The sequence below is a fragment of the Ranitomeya variabilis genome, chromosome 7 (genome assembly GCF_051348905.1).
Source record: "Ranitomeya variabilis isolate aRanVar5 chromosome 7, aRanVar5.hap1, whole genome shotgun sequence".
NCBI classification, from domain to species: domain Eukaryota; kingdom Metazoa; phylum Chordata; class Amphibia; order Anura; family Dendrobatidae; genus Ranitomeya; species Ranitomeya variabilis.
This window is the reverse complement of record NC_135238.1, coordinates 51,809,759-51,825,276: the sequence shown is the minus strand read 5'-3', so window position 1 is coordinate 51,825,276 and position 15,518 is coordinate 51,809,759. Positions and strand designations below refer to the sequence as shown.

General features: G+C 43.1%; 1 protein-coding gene across 1 annotated transcript in view; it reads left to right on the top strand.

The window, feature by feature from the left end:
- LOC143785929 (uromodulin-like) overlaps window positions 1–15,518 on the top strand; it is a 68,024-nt gene that overhangs the window by 18,095 nt on the left and 34,411 nt on the right. Inside the window, exons 6-9 of the mRNA XM_077275073.1 lie at window positions 2,534–2,671; window positions 5,055–5,069; window positions 6,036–6,836; window positions 14,513–14,617. Of these exons, the coding sequence (XP_077131188.1) occupies window positions 2,534–2,671; window positions 5,055–5,069; window positions 6,036–6,836; window positions 14,513–14,617 (1,059 nt within the window). The remainder of the gene's footprint in view (window positions 1–2,533; window positions 2,672–5,054; window positions 5,070–6,035; window positions 6,837–14,512; window positions 14,618–15,518) is intronic.

Here is a 15,518-nt window from a genome sequence, read left to right as displayed (position 1 = left end):
CTGAATAGACTGTTAGAATTTGTATTATGGCAAGAAAAAAGCAGCTAAGTAAAGAAAAACGAGTGGCCATCATTACTTTAAGAAATGAAGGTCAGTCAGTCAGAAAAATTGGGCAAACTTTGAAAGTGTCCCCAAGTTCAGTGGCAAAAACCATCAAGCGCTACAAAGAAAGTGGCTCACATGAGGACCGCCCCAGGAAAGGAAGACCAAGAGTCACCTCTGCTTCTGACGATAAGTTTATCCGAGTCACCAGCCTCAGAAATCGCAGGTTAACAGCAGCTCAGATTAGAGTCCAGGTCAATGCAACACAGAGATCTAGCAGCAGACACATCTCTACAACAACTGTTAAGAGGAGACTTTGGGCAGCAGGCCTTCATGGTAAAATAGCTGCTAGGAAACCACTGCTAAGGACAGGCAACAAGCAGAAGAGACTTGATTGGGCTAAAGAACACAAGGAATGGACATTAGACCAGTGGAAATCTGTGCTTTGGTCTGATGAGTCCAAATTTGAGATCTTTGGTTCCAACCACCGTGTCTTTGTGCGACGCACAAAAGGTGAACGGATGGACTCTACATGCCTGGTTCTCACCGAGAAGCATGGAGGAGGTGTGATGGTGTGTGGGTGCTTTGTTGGTGACACTTTTGGGGATTTATTCAAAATTGAAGGCATACTGAACCAGCATGGTTACCACAGCATCTTGCAGAGGCATGCTATTCCATACAGGACAATGACCCCAAACACACCTCCAGGCTGTGTAAGGGCTATTTGACCAAGGAGAGTGATGGGGTGCTACGCCACATGACCTGGCGTCCGCAGTCACCAGACCAGAATCCAGTCGAGATGGTTTGGGGTGAGCTGGACCGCAGAGTGAAGGCAAAAGGGCCAACAAGTGCTAAGCATCTCTTGGAACTCCTTCAAGATTGTTGGAAGACCATTCCCAGTGACTACCTCTTGAAGCCCATCAAAAGAATGCCAAGAGTGTGCAAAGTAGTCATCAAAGCAAAAGGTGGCTACTTTGAAGAACCTAGAATATAAGACATAATTTCAGTTGTTTCACTCTTTTTTGTTAAGTATATAATTCCTCATGTGTTAATTCATAGTTTTGATGCCTTCAGTGTGAATGTACAATTTTCATAGTCATGAAAATACAGAAAAATCTTTAAATGAGAAGGTGTGTCCAAACTTTTGGTCTGTACTGTATAAGTATTAGAGATGGACGGACCTCTGGATATTCAGGTTCGGCCAACAAGTTACAAAAAATCCGGGTACCAGAACACAACCAGGACCGGAACCCAAACCTGGACCCCATTCACTTTAATGGGGGGCCCGAACATCCAGTGTTTGCCACGCTCTCATGTGCATGACAGCGTGGCAAACACCACTTCTGATAGGCAGTAAAATCATCATTGCCGGTCAGAAAACCACGGTTCCCACACTGTCAAAAGACAGCGTGAGTGTCCAGCTGTGATCGGAGGCAGCCGATTCCTGCTGCTACTAATAGCAGCAAGAGTAGGAGCCGCAATGAGAGTATTTTGTGGTGCAGAGGTGAGTTCACCCCAGTGAAATTCTCCCTGTGAACTGCGGTGAACTCGCCTCTCCACCGTGAGACTTTTTCTCACGTGCAGAGATCATCGCAGTTCATTTGCCAGCTGGGAATGCAGCTTCAGTGAATGACAGTAACCTTGATGACGTCACCGCCGGTCACTGACACTGCGTTCCCAGCAGCTCATTCAACAGTGGTTCTCAGCTTGGATGGTCACATCTTGGCACCGTCCAGGTTGAAAACTATTTATCCCCAAGACATGGATTATGGCGTGGTACAGAACGACAGACAGGTGAAGGATATTGTTGTTTTTTCTTTTTGTTTTATTACAGAAGACGAGGGATTCAGTGGAATTAGGCGTTAGGTGAGTATAACTGTGTTTGTTATTTTTAAATAAAAAAGTAAAAGCGTGTAAATCTCGCAAGACTTCGGCACTATCTTCAATGGAGAATGGTGACCCGCTCCACTGCGCAGGTGCCAGATTCCCAGCCCTGCAGTGTGAATACATCATAACACACTGCGCGGCGGGATCTGGGGCCTCCGCAACATGCACGTGCGATTGCCTGATGTCAGTTCCCTGGCACAGCACAGGCGCCGGGCATGTAACAGCAACACAGGAGGTGGCGAACAGACGCAAGAGGGAGATGATAGACAGCTGGGAGGCGGCTGACACAGAGGGAGACGCCATACCTCTGGGACTCAATACAGGTATGGGGTGCAATTTATAAAAGTCAATATTTCAGTGTTACTAGGGATCAGAAACATAAAAGCCACCTTCACAGAATGCAGGCTTAGTGTTGCTGAAGGTTGCTCTTTTACTTAAAAACACCCTGGGGGTGACAAGTCCCCTTTAAGTAGTTTAATTTGCATTTCAGGGTGACAGACTACCTTTAAGACCAACTACCAAAATACTAATAATACTAACCCTACTTACTTGATGTATTGTTACATATACGGTAGTTACATATCTCATTTTCTTTTATTTGCAGATATTGAATTTCCACTAAAACAGATAGTATCAGAACTTTGGGGATCAGTGTATCTGCTGAAAAACCCAGGACATGGAAAATGGACCATAGTGATATATGCAGGGAGTCGATATTCTTTACGAGTGGAGGGGTTGACAGGTATTTTACTATCTTTCATTCTTTTTCTAACAATGAATAAAATTTGGGATGAAAATCCAAGATTTGCGGTAGATATGAAAATCCACTGCAGATTTTTTTAAGCTGTGAGTGAATGTGGTTTAGCAAAATTTCATTAGCTAATGGCTGGTGTTGAGCATTCCGATACTGCAAATATCGGGTATTGGCCGATATTTGCTGTATCGGAATTCCGATACCGAGTTCCGATATTTTTGCAATATCGGAAATTGGAATCGGAAGTGTGCGGTGCATATGGTTCCCAGGGTCTGAAGGAGAGGAGACTCTCCTTCAGACCCTGGGATCCATATTCATGTAAAAAATAAATAATAAAAATAAAAAATATTGATATACTCACCCCTCCGGCGGACCCTGGCTCTTAGCGGTACCTCCGTTCCTAAGAATGCAGGGAGTGAAGGACCTTCGATGACGTCGCGGCTTGTGATTGGTCGCGTGAGCGGTCACATGAGCGGTCACGCAACCAATCACAAGCCGAGACGTCATCGAAGGTCCTTCACTCCCTGCATTCTTAGGAACGGAGACAGACGCTTGGACCGGTGAAAGCCGGGGCCGTCGGAGGGGTGAGTATATTAATATTTTTTATTTGTATTCTTTATTTTATACATGAATATGGATCCCAGGGCCTGAAGGAGAGTTTCCTCTCCTTCAGACCCTGGGAACCATTCCGATATTTTGTGTCCCATTGATATGCATTGGTATCGGGTATCGGTATCGGCGAGATCCAATATTTTTTGGATATCGGCCGATCCAATCCGATAACGATACCTTTGCATATCGGAAGGTATCGCTCAACACTACTAATGGCATATCGGCATATAACGAAATATTCTGAAAATCCACAATAAATTATTTCATTGCAATGCAATAATTTATTGTGGATTTTCAGAATATTTAGTGTTGTGTTCGCAACTGAAATTTCACAGTGGATACTCAACGTGTAAATCCACTCTTAGCATTGCTTTATGATGTGAATTATTATTGAACGTATACTAGTGGGTGAACAAGTGTATCAAGATTCTAATTTAGTAATTATTCTCCTCATATTACAAATCAGATTCAATCAAATTAGAAATAATCTGGCATGACCATTGTACTACTGAAACTAGTGGTATGATTGTACAAATCCTAGATCAAAAATACCACAAATTTCAGTAGTAAAATCATTCATTTTAATTTGAATGAATCATAATATCTGTAATGTATGCAGCGTCATTACTCATTTTAATTTTCCAGAGGAGCATTGCGCGGCCAATAAGTCTACTTACTCTGGAATGTTGGGCATGTCAGTCTCCACAAGGAGAAATGTTATTACTTAGACACCAATCAGAGGCTTCACATATACTGTAGCCAAATCAGATCTCATACTTTGCATGGAAGAGGTGCAAAATTCTGAAACATGTGTCTGCAAACTGAGATTCAGGTTTGGCTTTTATCCTAAGTCATATGGCAAAGCTCATTACAGATACAATATTGATTTTTTTTGGCTTGCTACTTCTAAAAGGTGGCACTACAGTTCTAGTCCTTTTCCTATCTGAAGAGACAATTTGCATATTTAATTTCTCAAAGGAGCATTGCATGGCCTATAAGTCTCCCTATAAAGGAATATCAGGAGAAACTTAGAAACCAGTCAGTGACCTCTCATATAGCTAAGTCAGATCTCATGCTTTGCACTGAGGAGGAATAAAATCCTAAAACACATGTCTGCAAATTGGCATTCTGATTTTGCTTATATCCTAAGGTAAATGCAAAGGCTCGTTAAAGGGTCAATATTTACTCTTAGGATTTCTACTTCCAATAGGTGGCACTAGAGTCCAAGTCCTCTTCTTCTGAATAAGCAATTTGCATATTTAATTTCCCAAAGGGGCACTACAATTCCTATAAGTCTCCTTACACTGGCATGTCACTCTGCACAAGGAGATACATCACCCCTTAGATCCTAATTTAGAATGTGAATGTCTCATTGCGGCCCTAATGCACTTCCATTAAATGGGTTATAAAGTTTGATTTCTCAGAGCTGACACATCGACACATCAGATTTCTACAAAACAGGACTAAGGACTTTAACTAAGATGGTTAAATATGCCAAAAGTCGAATTCAGCACATTAGGCTAGGAAATTCAATTTGCATCGAATATATATATTCCATGAGCATTGAATGTTTAGTCTAATGTTCTGAGTTCTGACCCCAGAAAAAAAGTCTACATATTTGCATCTTTATAAATTAACTAGTCCACACAACTGCTGAGGCTGTTCTTTGCTCATTGTGTCTTTGTGTCTTTATCATATCATTATACATTAATATAACTTGAAGGACTAAATATAAATTATTTGTTTGTTTCTTTTTCAGGTTTGAATATTACATGTAAGTATTACAATAACTCCTAGTGAGAGCCATGATATAGACAGAAGTGAAGATGGGGAATGGGAGGAGTAAGATGCTCAGTGGCAAAAGGAGGGTGTTCAGTGGTGTAACTACAGTCCAATGGGCCCCAGTCCAATATTTGGACTAGCCCCCCATCCTGGTATACTGTATGTATATCGGAATGGAGGATACATTATCCTCTATCCTGATATATATGACCCCTATCCCAGGTTCTATCCTGGTGTATATATCCCCCAGCCTTATACCTGTATATTATCCTGTCCCCCATCCTGATATAATGTATATATATATCCACGATCCTGGTATATCTATCCATTATCCTGGGACCTATCCTGTTATATATATGTCCCATTACCTGGGCTCCATCCTGGACTATATATATATACATATATATTTATATATCCCTGTAATCCTGGGTGCCATCCTGGTATACACATATACTCAATCCTGGTAACAAGTCCCTTATCCTGGTATATGTCCCTTATCTTGGGCCTCATGCTGGTATATGTGTCACGTTCTGCCACTGTTCTTTAATGCATAGAAAAAAAAATACACTATTATGCTCACCTTCCCTCCATTTCCTCGGCACAAGATGTCCTCCTCTATAGCCGGCAGCTGACTTTAGCGTGCAAGCGACAGGAGAACATTACATCACTGCCATGCATCCCAAGTCAAGCCCAACATGCCAATGTCAGTTGCTGGCCTCTAATTAGCCAGCAGCATGTATTGCCACGCACGGACCCGACGGATCAGTGCACTGCAATACATTTGAATTGGATGTATGTCTGAGGACGCACATTCAGTTGATGTTTCTGGTGACATCGACGAGCAGCTCACCTGCACGGGGTCGGTTGCATTTGCGATCTCCGTTGTTACGTCCCTGAGTATATTCTATAAGTTCCTTCTGGAGTATATCTATGCATTATAGTGCTTTTTTTGTTACAGCTGCATGGGATTGTTCCAAATGTCATTTAAATGCTACTTGTGAAGAATATTTTGGCTCCATGGAATGCAACTGTAAGGACGGATTCATTGGAGATGGTTTCACCTGTTCTGACATAGATGAATGTGCCTACTCTTGGTCAAATAATTGCTCTTATGGCATGTGCCAAAACACTATTGGCTCCTACACTTGCGCTTGTCCAAGTGGTTTCATCTTCAGTTTAATGGGCTACTGTGTCGATTTAGATGAATGTGCCAGTCCTGAACTAAACAGCTGTCATTCATCTGCATCATGTATTAACTACTACGGCTCTTATTCCTGTGTTTGCCCGTACGGATATTTCGGTGATGGTTTCCATTGCGAAGTTGATGAATGCATAATTGGAGTTTGCGGCCTGGGGAATGAGTGCATAAAAGCTCTCGGGTCTTACCACTGCTCTGATCCATGTTCAGACCACACTGTTCTCGATGAGCCCTGGAGAAGTACATCCAATATGCATTATTACCTACCTAACTGTGATATATCCAAATACGGATGGTATCGCTTTATTGGCAGTGGAGGTGTTCGCTTGCCAGAAAGTTGTGCACCAGAATATGGTTGTGGTACCCATGCCGGAATATGGTTGAGTGGCAAACATCCAATGCTAAGAGATGGAGCGGTGAATCGCACGGTTTGTGCTAGCTGGAGTGGATACTGCTGTTACTGGTCATCATCGGTCCTGATAAAAGCCTGTCCTGGAGGATATCATGTATATAAACTGGAAGGAACCCCAGATGGTGCATGTTCTTTGTCCTATTGCACAGGTAGGTAATAATCCCTTATTTCGTTAAAGACTATTAGTATGTGATAAAATCTTACACCTATATCCCTCTTCACACTTGTCACACAGGAATTAAGGCTAAAATATGAAAAATAGGATTCTGGAATAAGAGATTAAGGGATATATTTGTGGGCTCTTCCTTTTCTCCTTTTTTTGTGTATTTTCTTTCATTATATTATATCTGAAACCTTGCGATACTACCAGAACAATAACATTGCAACAGGGTAAGGTGTGTCTGGAATCACCCAATAAAAAAGGAAAATAAAAGCAAATATACAGAAAAATGATATCTCCTGTGCTGATGTTTTTAGCATGCAAAGCACTAAGGTACAATATATAAGGCCATGTGCACACGTTGAGTATTGGGTGAGTTTTTTTCACTTCAGTATTTGTAAGTCAAAACCAGGAGAGGAACAATCAGAGGAAAAGTATAATAGAAACACGTCACCACTTCTGTATTTATCACCCACTCCTGGTTTTGGCTGACAAACACTGAGGTAAAAAATTCACCAAATACTCATTAAGCTTTTGGCACACATCAGTGGCTCCATCAGGGTTTCTGTCTAAAGCCCTAAATAAGGCAATTTGGCCAAGACTGGTGATGAGGGCCATAGACTTTAATGAAGCCTATAGTCACTTTGTGCCTTGTCTGACCTCCTTTTCAGAAGTGTTTGTCATTTTTAGGTAGGCAGAAAAACATGGTTGACTGCGCTTTAGTGCCCATCCCAAAAAGGCAGACACAGTCAAAAAGGAGGTCAGACAAAGCACAAAGTGACTCCATCTGTTTAATTAAAGTCTATGGCCTTGACAACAGTTTTGCCAAAACACATTTTCCAGGGCTTCAGTTATAAACCCCAATGGTGCCACTGACGTGTAGCAAAAATTTGATGTGAACATGCCCTTAGACTAATATGATTACTTTCAACAATAGCCTCACACCCATACACATACGTTATCTGGTATTACAGCTCAACTATATACAGCTTAGTGTAATAATTATAGGGGATAACTCAGGAGACTCTTTGCGTGGAACAAGACAACTACAGGACACAGTTTTATAAGTGGTAAAGTCTATATTATCACACGGTAATTCAAACAGGTGCAGAGAGAAACTCAAGTCCACAAAACTTGGTGTAAATATTAAACGCAGCTTAGCAGTCTATAGGGAACTTCAGAGGAAAATGCAATCACGCAGAAAGTCTATGAAGCACAATTATTCTTGAGGATACTTGACACGAATAAATCCTTGTTTTAGTCCAAACACAGATAGATATGCTTATAAGGCAGTTCAAGCAATGTCTTATCTCAACCAGGAAGGCCTGGGTGATAATCTCAGGTTTAAGCAGAGCAGCAACAGCTTACATGTCCAGCAAATGCAGATGGAAGTAAACACGAGCAGTAGATGAAGGAGGATTACTAGAAACTGGTGTATGCAGCAGGAACTCAGAGCAGAGTAGCAGGATAACCACACAGGTTCACAGGAGCAGGTATATAGCCAGGGAGTCACCTGTTATGGTTTCCAATGGCAAGGAAACATCAGAAGCATAGAATAAACGGACAAGCTCTCGGGTGATGGAAACTAGAGCTGACCGCGATGCTAAACCTACACACCACACTAGAAGTAGCCAGGGGGCATTCCTGCGTTGTCTCTAGATGCCGCGCGCCAGCCGGAGAACTAACTACCCCTGGTAGAAGAAAACACAGTCCTGGCTTGCCTCCAGAGAATGTCCCCACAGGAGATAGCAGCCCCCCACATATAATAACGGTGAGAGCAGATGAAAAGACACACGTAGTATGAAAGCAGATTTAGCACAGAGAGGCCCGCTAACTAAATAGCAGAAAGATACAACAGAGGACTTCGCGGTCAGCTGCAAAACCCTTCAAAACACCATCCTGAAATTACCTTAACTCATGTGACAACTCATGCCACTGGAGTGGTAATTTCAGCCCAACAAGAGCTTCCAGCTGCAGAGATTCACATAAGTGCAAACTGGACAAAACATACAAAAATAGACTTAAGGACTATAGTGTCCAACTTAGCTGAGCAGAAAACTGGGAGCAGGAACATGCAACAGAATCACTCTGGATACATTGATGGCCAGCATTAGAATGACTGAGGAGCAAGGTTAAATAGGATACTCCCACATCCTGATAGGAACAGGTGAACTGAGAAGGCAAAGCTTTCAGGACACCAGTACCACAAGAGACCACCGGGGGAGCCCACAAACCGAATCACAACAGTACCCCCCCCTTAAGGAGGGGGCACCGAACCCTCACAAGAACCACCAGGGCGATCTGGATGAGCCCTATGAAAGGCACGGACCAAATCAGAAGCATGAACATCAGAAGCTGTAACCCAAGAATTATCCTCTTGACCGTAGCCCTTCCATTTCACCAGATATTGAAGTCTCCGTCTGGAAACACGGGAGTCCAAGATTTTCTCCACCACGTACTCCAATTCACCCTCAACCAGCACAGGAGCAGGAGGCTCAACAGAAGGCACAAGTGGTACCTCATACCTACGCAATAATGACCGATGGAAGACATTATGGATAGCAAAGGATGCTGGGAGGTCCAAACGAAAAGACACAGGGTTAAGAATTTCCAAAATCTTATAAGGACCGATGAACCGAGGCTTAAACTTAGGAGAAGAGACCCTCATAGGGACAAAACGGGAGGACAACCACACCAAGTCCCCAACACGAAGACGAGGACCAACACGACGATGGCGATTAGCAAAACGTTGAGTCTTCTCCTGGGACAACTCCAAATTGTCCACCACCTGCTCCCAAATACGATGCAACCTATCCACCATGGTATCCACTCCAGGACAATTCGAAGACTCCACCTGACCAGATGAAAAACGAGGATGGAACCCTGAATTGCAAAAGAAAGGGGAGACCAAAGTGGCAGAACTGGCCCGATTATTAAGGGCAAACTCAGCCAACGGCAAAAAGGAGACCCAGTCATCCTGATCAGCAGACACGAAACACCTCAAATAAGTCTCCAAGGTCTGATTAGTACGTTCCGTCTGGCCATTTGTCTGGGGATGAAATGCAGACGAAAAAGACAAATCAATGCCCATCCTGGCACAAAACGCCCACCAAAATCTGGACACAAACTGGGATCCCCTGTCGGAAACGATATTCTCCGGAATACCATGCAGCCGAACCACATTCTGAAAAAACAGGGGCACCAACTCAGATGAGGAAGGCAGCTTGGGCAAGGGCACCAAATGAACCATCTTAGAAAAGCGGTCACACACCACCCAAATGACGGACATCTTCTGAGAAACAGGGAGATCAGAAATAAAATCCATAGAGATGTGTGTCCAAGGCCTCTTAGGAACAGGCAAGGGCAACAACAACCCACTAGCCCGAGAACAACAAGGCTTGGCCCGAGCACAAACATCGCAAGACTGCACAAAAGTACGCACGTCCCGAGACAGGGAAGGCCACCAGAAGGACCTAGCCACCAAATCTCTGGTACCAAAAATTCCCGGATGACCTGCCAACGCAGAAGAATGAACCTCCGAGATGACTCTATTGGTCCACTCATCCGGCACAAACAATCTACCAGGCGGACAACGATCAGGCCGATCCGCCTGAAACTCTTGTAAAGCACGTCGCAGGTCTGGGAAGACAGCAGACAATATCACCCCATCCTTAAGTATACCCGTAGGTTTAGAATCACCAGGGGAATCAGGTTCAAAACTCCTAGAAAGGGCATCCGCCTTCACATTCTTAGTACCTGGCAGATACGAAACCACAAAATTAAACCGGGAGAAAAACAACGACCAGCGCGCCTGTCTAGGATTCAGACGTCTGGCCGACTCAAGATAAATCAAATTTTTGTGATCAGTCAAGACCACCACCTGATGTTTAGCACCCTCAAGCCAATGACGCCACTCCTCGAATGCCCACTTCATCGCCAAAAGCTCCCGATTACCGACGTCATAATTTTGCTCGGCGGGCGAAAATTTTCGAGAAAAGAACGCACAAGGTCTCATCACTGAACAATCTGAACTTTTCTGCGACAAAACCGCCCCCGCTCCGATCTCGGAAGCATCAACTTCCACCTGAAAAGGAAGAGAAACATCAGGCTGGCACAACACCGGAGCAGAAGAAAAACGGCGCTTAAGCTCCCGAAAGGCCTCCACAGCAGCAGGAGACCAATCTGCAACATCAGCACCCTTTTTAGTCAAATCAGTCAAAGGCCTGACAACGCTAGAAAAACCAGTTATGAATCGACGATAAAAGTTAGCAAAGCCCAAAAATTTCTGAAGGCCCTTAAGAGAAGTCGGTTGCGTCCAGTCACAAATAGCCCGAACCTTCACAGGATCCATCTCAATAGAAGAGGGGGAAAAAATGTACCCCAAAAAAGAAATCTTCTGAACCCCAAAAACACACTTTGAACCTTTAACAAACAGAGAATTGGTCCGCAAAACCTGAAAAACCCTCCTAACTTGTTGAACATGAGATTCCCAGTCATCCGAAAAAATCAAGATATCGTCCAAATACACAATCATAAATTTATCCAGATATTCACGGAAAATATTGTGCATAAAAGACTGAAAGACCGAAGGGGCATTTGACAGACCAAAAGGCATCACCAAATACTCAAAATGGCCCTCGGGCGTATTAAATGCGGTTTTCCACTCATCCCCCTGCTTAATTCGCACCAAATTATACGCACCGCGAAGATCAATCTTAGAGAACCACTTCGCCCCCTCAATGCGAGCAAATAAATCTGTCAGCAATGGCAAAGGATACTGATACTTGACTGTGATCTTATTCAAGAGTCTATAATCAATACAAGGTCTCAAATAACCATCGCTTTTAGCTACGAAAAAGAACCCCGCTCCAAGAGGAGACGAAGAAGGACGAATATGTCCCTTTTCCAAGGACTCCCTAATATACTCTCGCATGGCAGCATGTTCAGGTACAGACAGATTGAATAGACGACCCTTAGGAAATTTACTGCCAGGGATCAAATCTATGGCGCAATCGCAATCTCTGTGAGGAGGAAGAGAATTAAGAGTAGATTCCTCAAAATCCTCACGATAATCAGACAAAAACTCAGGAATTTCAGAGGGAATAGATGAAGCAATGGAGACCAAAGATGTGTCCCCATGATTTCCCTGACATCCCCAGCTTAGTACAGACATTGTTTTCCAGTCAAGGACTGGGTTATGAGTTTGCAACCATGGCAATCCCAGCACCAACACATCATGTAGATTATACAGTACAAGGAAGCGAATCACCTCTTGATGGTCTGGAGTCATACGCATAGTCACTTGTGTCCAGTATTGTGGTTTATTACTAGCCAATGGTGTAGAATCAATACCCTTTAAAGGTATAGGAACTTCCAGAGGCTCTAGATCAAACCCACAGCGCCTGGCAAAGGACCAATCCATAAGACTCAAAGCGGCGCCAGAATCCACATACGCATCCGCAACAATAGAAGATAACGAACAAATTAGAGTTACAGACAAAATAAACTTGGACTGCAAAGTGCCAATAGCAGAGGATTTATCAACTTTCTTTGTTCGTTTAGAGCATGCTGATATAACATGAGTAGAATTTCCACAATAGAAGCACAAATGATTTTTGCGCCTATAAATCTGTCGTTCGCTTCTGGACAAAAAGCTATCACATTGCATACTCTGTGGTGCCTCTTCAGAAGACACCGCCAACTGGTGCACACGTTTGCGTTCCCGTAAACGCCGATCAATCTGAATTGCCATTGTCATGGACTCATTCAGACCCGTAGGCGCAGGAAACCCCACCATGACGTCTTTTACAGCATCAGAGAGACCTTCTCTGAAAATTGCCGCCAGAGCGCACTCATTCCACTGAGTAAGCACAGACCATTTTCGAAATTTTTGGCAATATATTTCGGCTTCATCTTGCCCCTGAGAGAGGGCTATTAGGGCTTTCTCAGCCTGAATCTCCAAATTTGGTTCCTCATAAAGCAACCCCAAAGCCAGAAAAAACGCATCCACATTGAGCAACGCAGGATCCCCTGGTGCCAATGAAAATGCCCAATTTTGGGGGTCACCCCGCAGTAAAGAAATAACAATTTTTACTTGCTGGGCAGGATCTCCAGCAGAATGAGATCTCAGCGAAAGAAACAATTTACAATTGTATTTAAAATTTAGAAAACAAGATCGATCTCCAGAAAAAAACTCCGGTATAGGAATTTTAGGTTCAGACCGAGGAGCATGTAACAAAAAATCTTGTATATTCTGAACTTTAGAGGCAAGATTATTCAAATTGGTAGCCAGACTCTGGGGATCCATATTTCAACAGATAAAGTCTGAGCCATTCAGGGGTTAAGAGGAGAGGAAAACAGGAGACTGCAATTAGAGCTGGAGTGCAACTTCAGAGGAAGGAAAAAAAAAAAAAGGTTTCACACAGTTCCTTTTCTCTCCTGCTTCAGCCTATAGATTAAACATTTGGGCTGGCCATACTGTTATGGTTTCCAATGGCAAGGAAACATCAGAAGCATAGAATAAACGGACAAGCTCTCGGGTGATGGAAACTAGAGCTGACCGCGATGCTAAACCTACACACCACACTAGAAGTAGCCAGGGGGCATTCCTGCGTTGTCTCCAGATGCCGCGCGCCAGCCGGAGAACTAACTACCCCTGGTAGAAGAAAACACAGTCCTGGCTTGCCTCCAGAGAATGTCCCCACAGGAGATAGCAGCCCCCCACATATAATAACGGTGAGAGCAGATGAAAAGACACACGTAGTATGAAAGCAGATTTAGCACAGAGAGGCCCGCTAACTAAATAGCAGAAAGATACAACAGAGGACTTCGCGGTCAGCTGCAAAACCCTTCAAAACACCATCCTGAAATTACCTTAACTCATGTGACAACTCATGCCACTGGAGTGGTAATTTCAGCCCAACAAGAGCTTCCAGCTGCAGAGATTCACATAAGTGCAAACTGGACAAAACATACAAAAATAGACTTAAGGACTATAGTGTCCAACTTAGCTGAGCAGAAAACTGGGAGCAGGAACATGCAACAGAATCACTCTGGATACATTGATGGCCAGCATTAGAATGACTGAGGAGCAAGGTTAAATAGGATACTCCCACATCCTGATAGGAACAGGTGAACTGAGAAGGCAAAGCTTGCAGGACACCAGTACCACAAGAGACCACCGGGGGAGCCCACAAACCGAATCACAACAGTCACCAGAGTCAGGAGCTGGATGCAAGGCAGAATAGTCAAGCACAGACTGAAGGCTGGGGTGGAGTTTTATAGCAGGAAGACACAGTGCACATGAGAGCAAAGACGCCATCTTGGAAAAGGGCAGTAATGCACAAAAGGTAATAAAAATCTTCAGAGTCCTAACACTTAGTGGCCATAAGAGTCCATACCAGTCACGATTCATGCACAGGTTTAGCACATTTTTTAAAAAGAAGCAGTAATGTTATTCCTAAGCCTGGATACAATCTGTAAAACATCTTTCCACTGTAAATAATATGATTTTTCCTAATTTTCACATTTAAAAAATATCACTTTCTAGGGTTCAATGGCATTTCCAAAATTCAGGCACAAAATTGCAAGCTCATCATAAAGTCCACTCCCTACCAGTCCATAAACTGAAAACTGTTTAAGGCAAAATTTGTATTTTTTTCTTAGATCCATCTACAGCACTAAATAACTCTTTCTGTGGAGCAGATGAAGAATGGAAACTAAAAAATGGAGTGTATGGGTGTTACTGTAAAGATAAATATGAAGTCGCTGGTAAGTCTATCATTGAGAATATGATAAATGTAATGTAATGCTCGCAAGCTTACAAACTATGATAATTGACATAATGACAAAAAGTGTCCTGAGATAACTACAAATAATTTTAAAATGTTATTTTGTCAAAGAAACCTGTCATTAGATTCACGATGCCCAGACCAGAGGCCTCATGAATCAGTCTAGTTGCATATTGCAGGAATGTGTTACTCTAAAAACCTGTGGCGTTTCACAATAAACATACTTTGAAGAAAGATTTAGAGACTATGTATCTCCACTGACTAACTCAGTGTGATCCTTGGTGGCTTCTCCTCACCTTAATCGTTTTGACTGACAGTGGCGTGAACTGGAGTGGGGTAAGAAGAAGCCTCCAAAGACCACATTGAACTATTCAGCAGAAAAACCTAAGCCTAATTCTTTTTTGAAACTTTTATGCCAAAACTCCTTTGAAAAGTTGCAAAATGTTTGCGCAATTCGGAGTTTCATAAACATTTTGCCATTTTCACAAGAGTTTCTACTAGCTCCACCAAATTGACTGGAGCTGGGGTGGGACTGGGGCATGGTGGAGTCTGATGCCACAGCTTGTCTAATTCATGACAAGCTGTGGCATTACTTGTAGTGTATATCTTACTACAGTCCCTGACTGAAGTAAGATTTATGGGTCGGTGACGGAGGTGCACACCACTTGTCAGACACTCATGATACGTGTGCCACTTAATGAATTAAGAGCTTCTGACTCCAACATGCCCTCTCCTCAAAACCAGTCTGAAAATCGCTGGTCTTAATCAATCAATGCCATAGTCCTTACATGTCTTTTCAAAGTATGTTTGCTCTGAATTGCCACAATTATTCAACAATACCTGAATTTCTAAGGTTAAACCTTACTGAAAAAAAACATGAT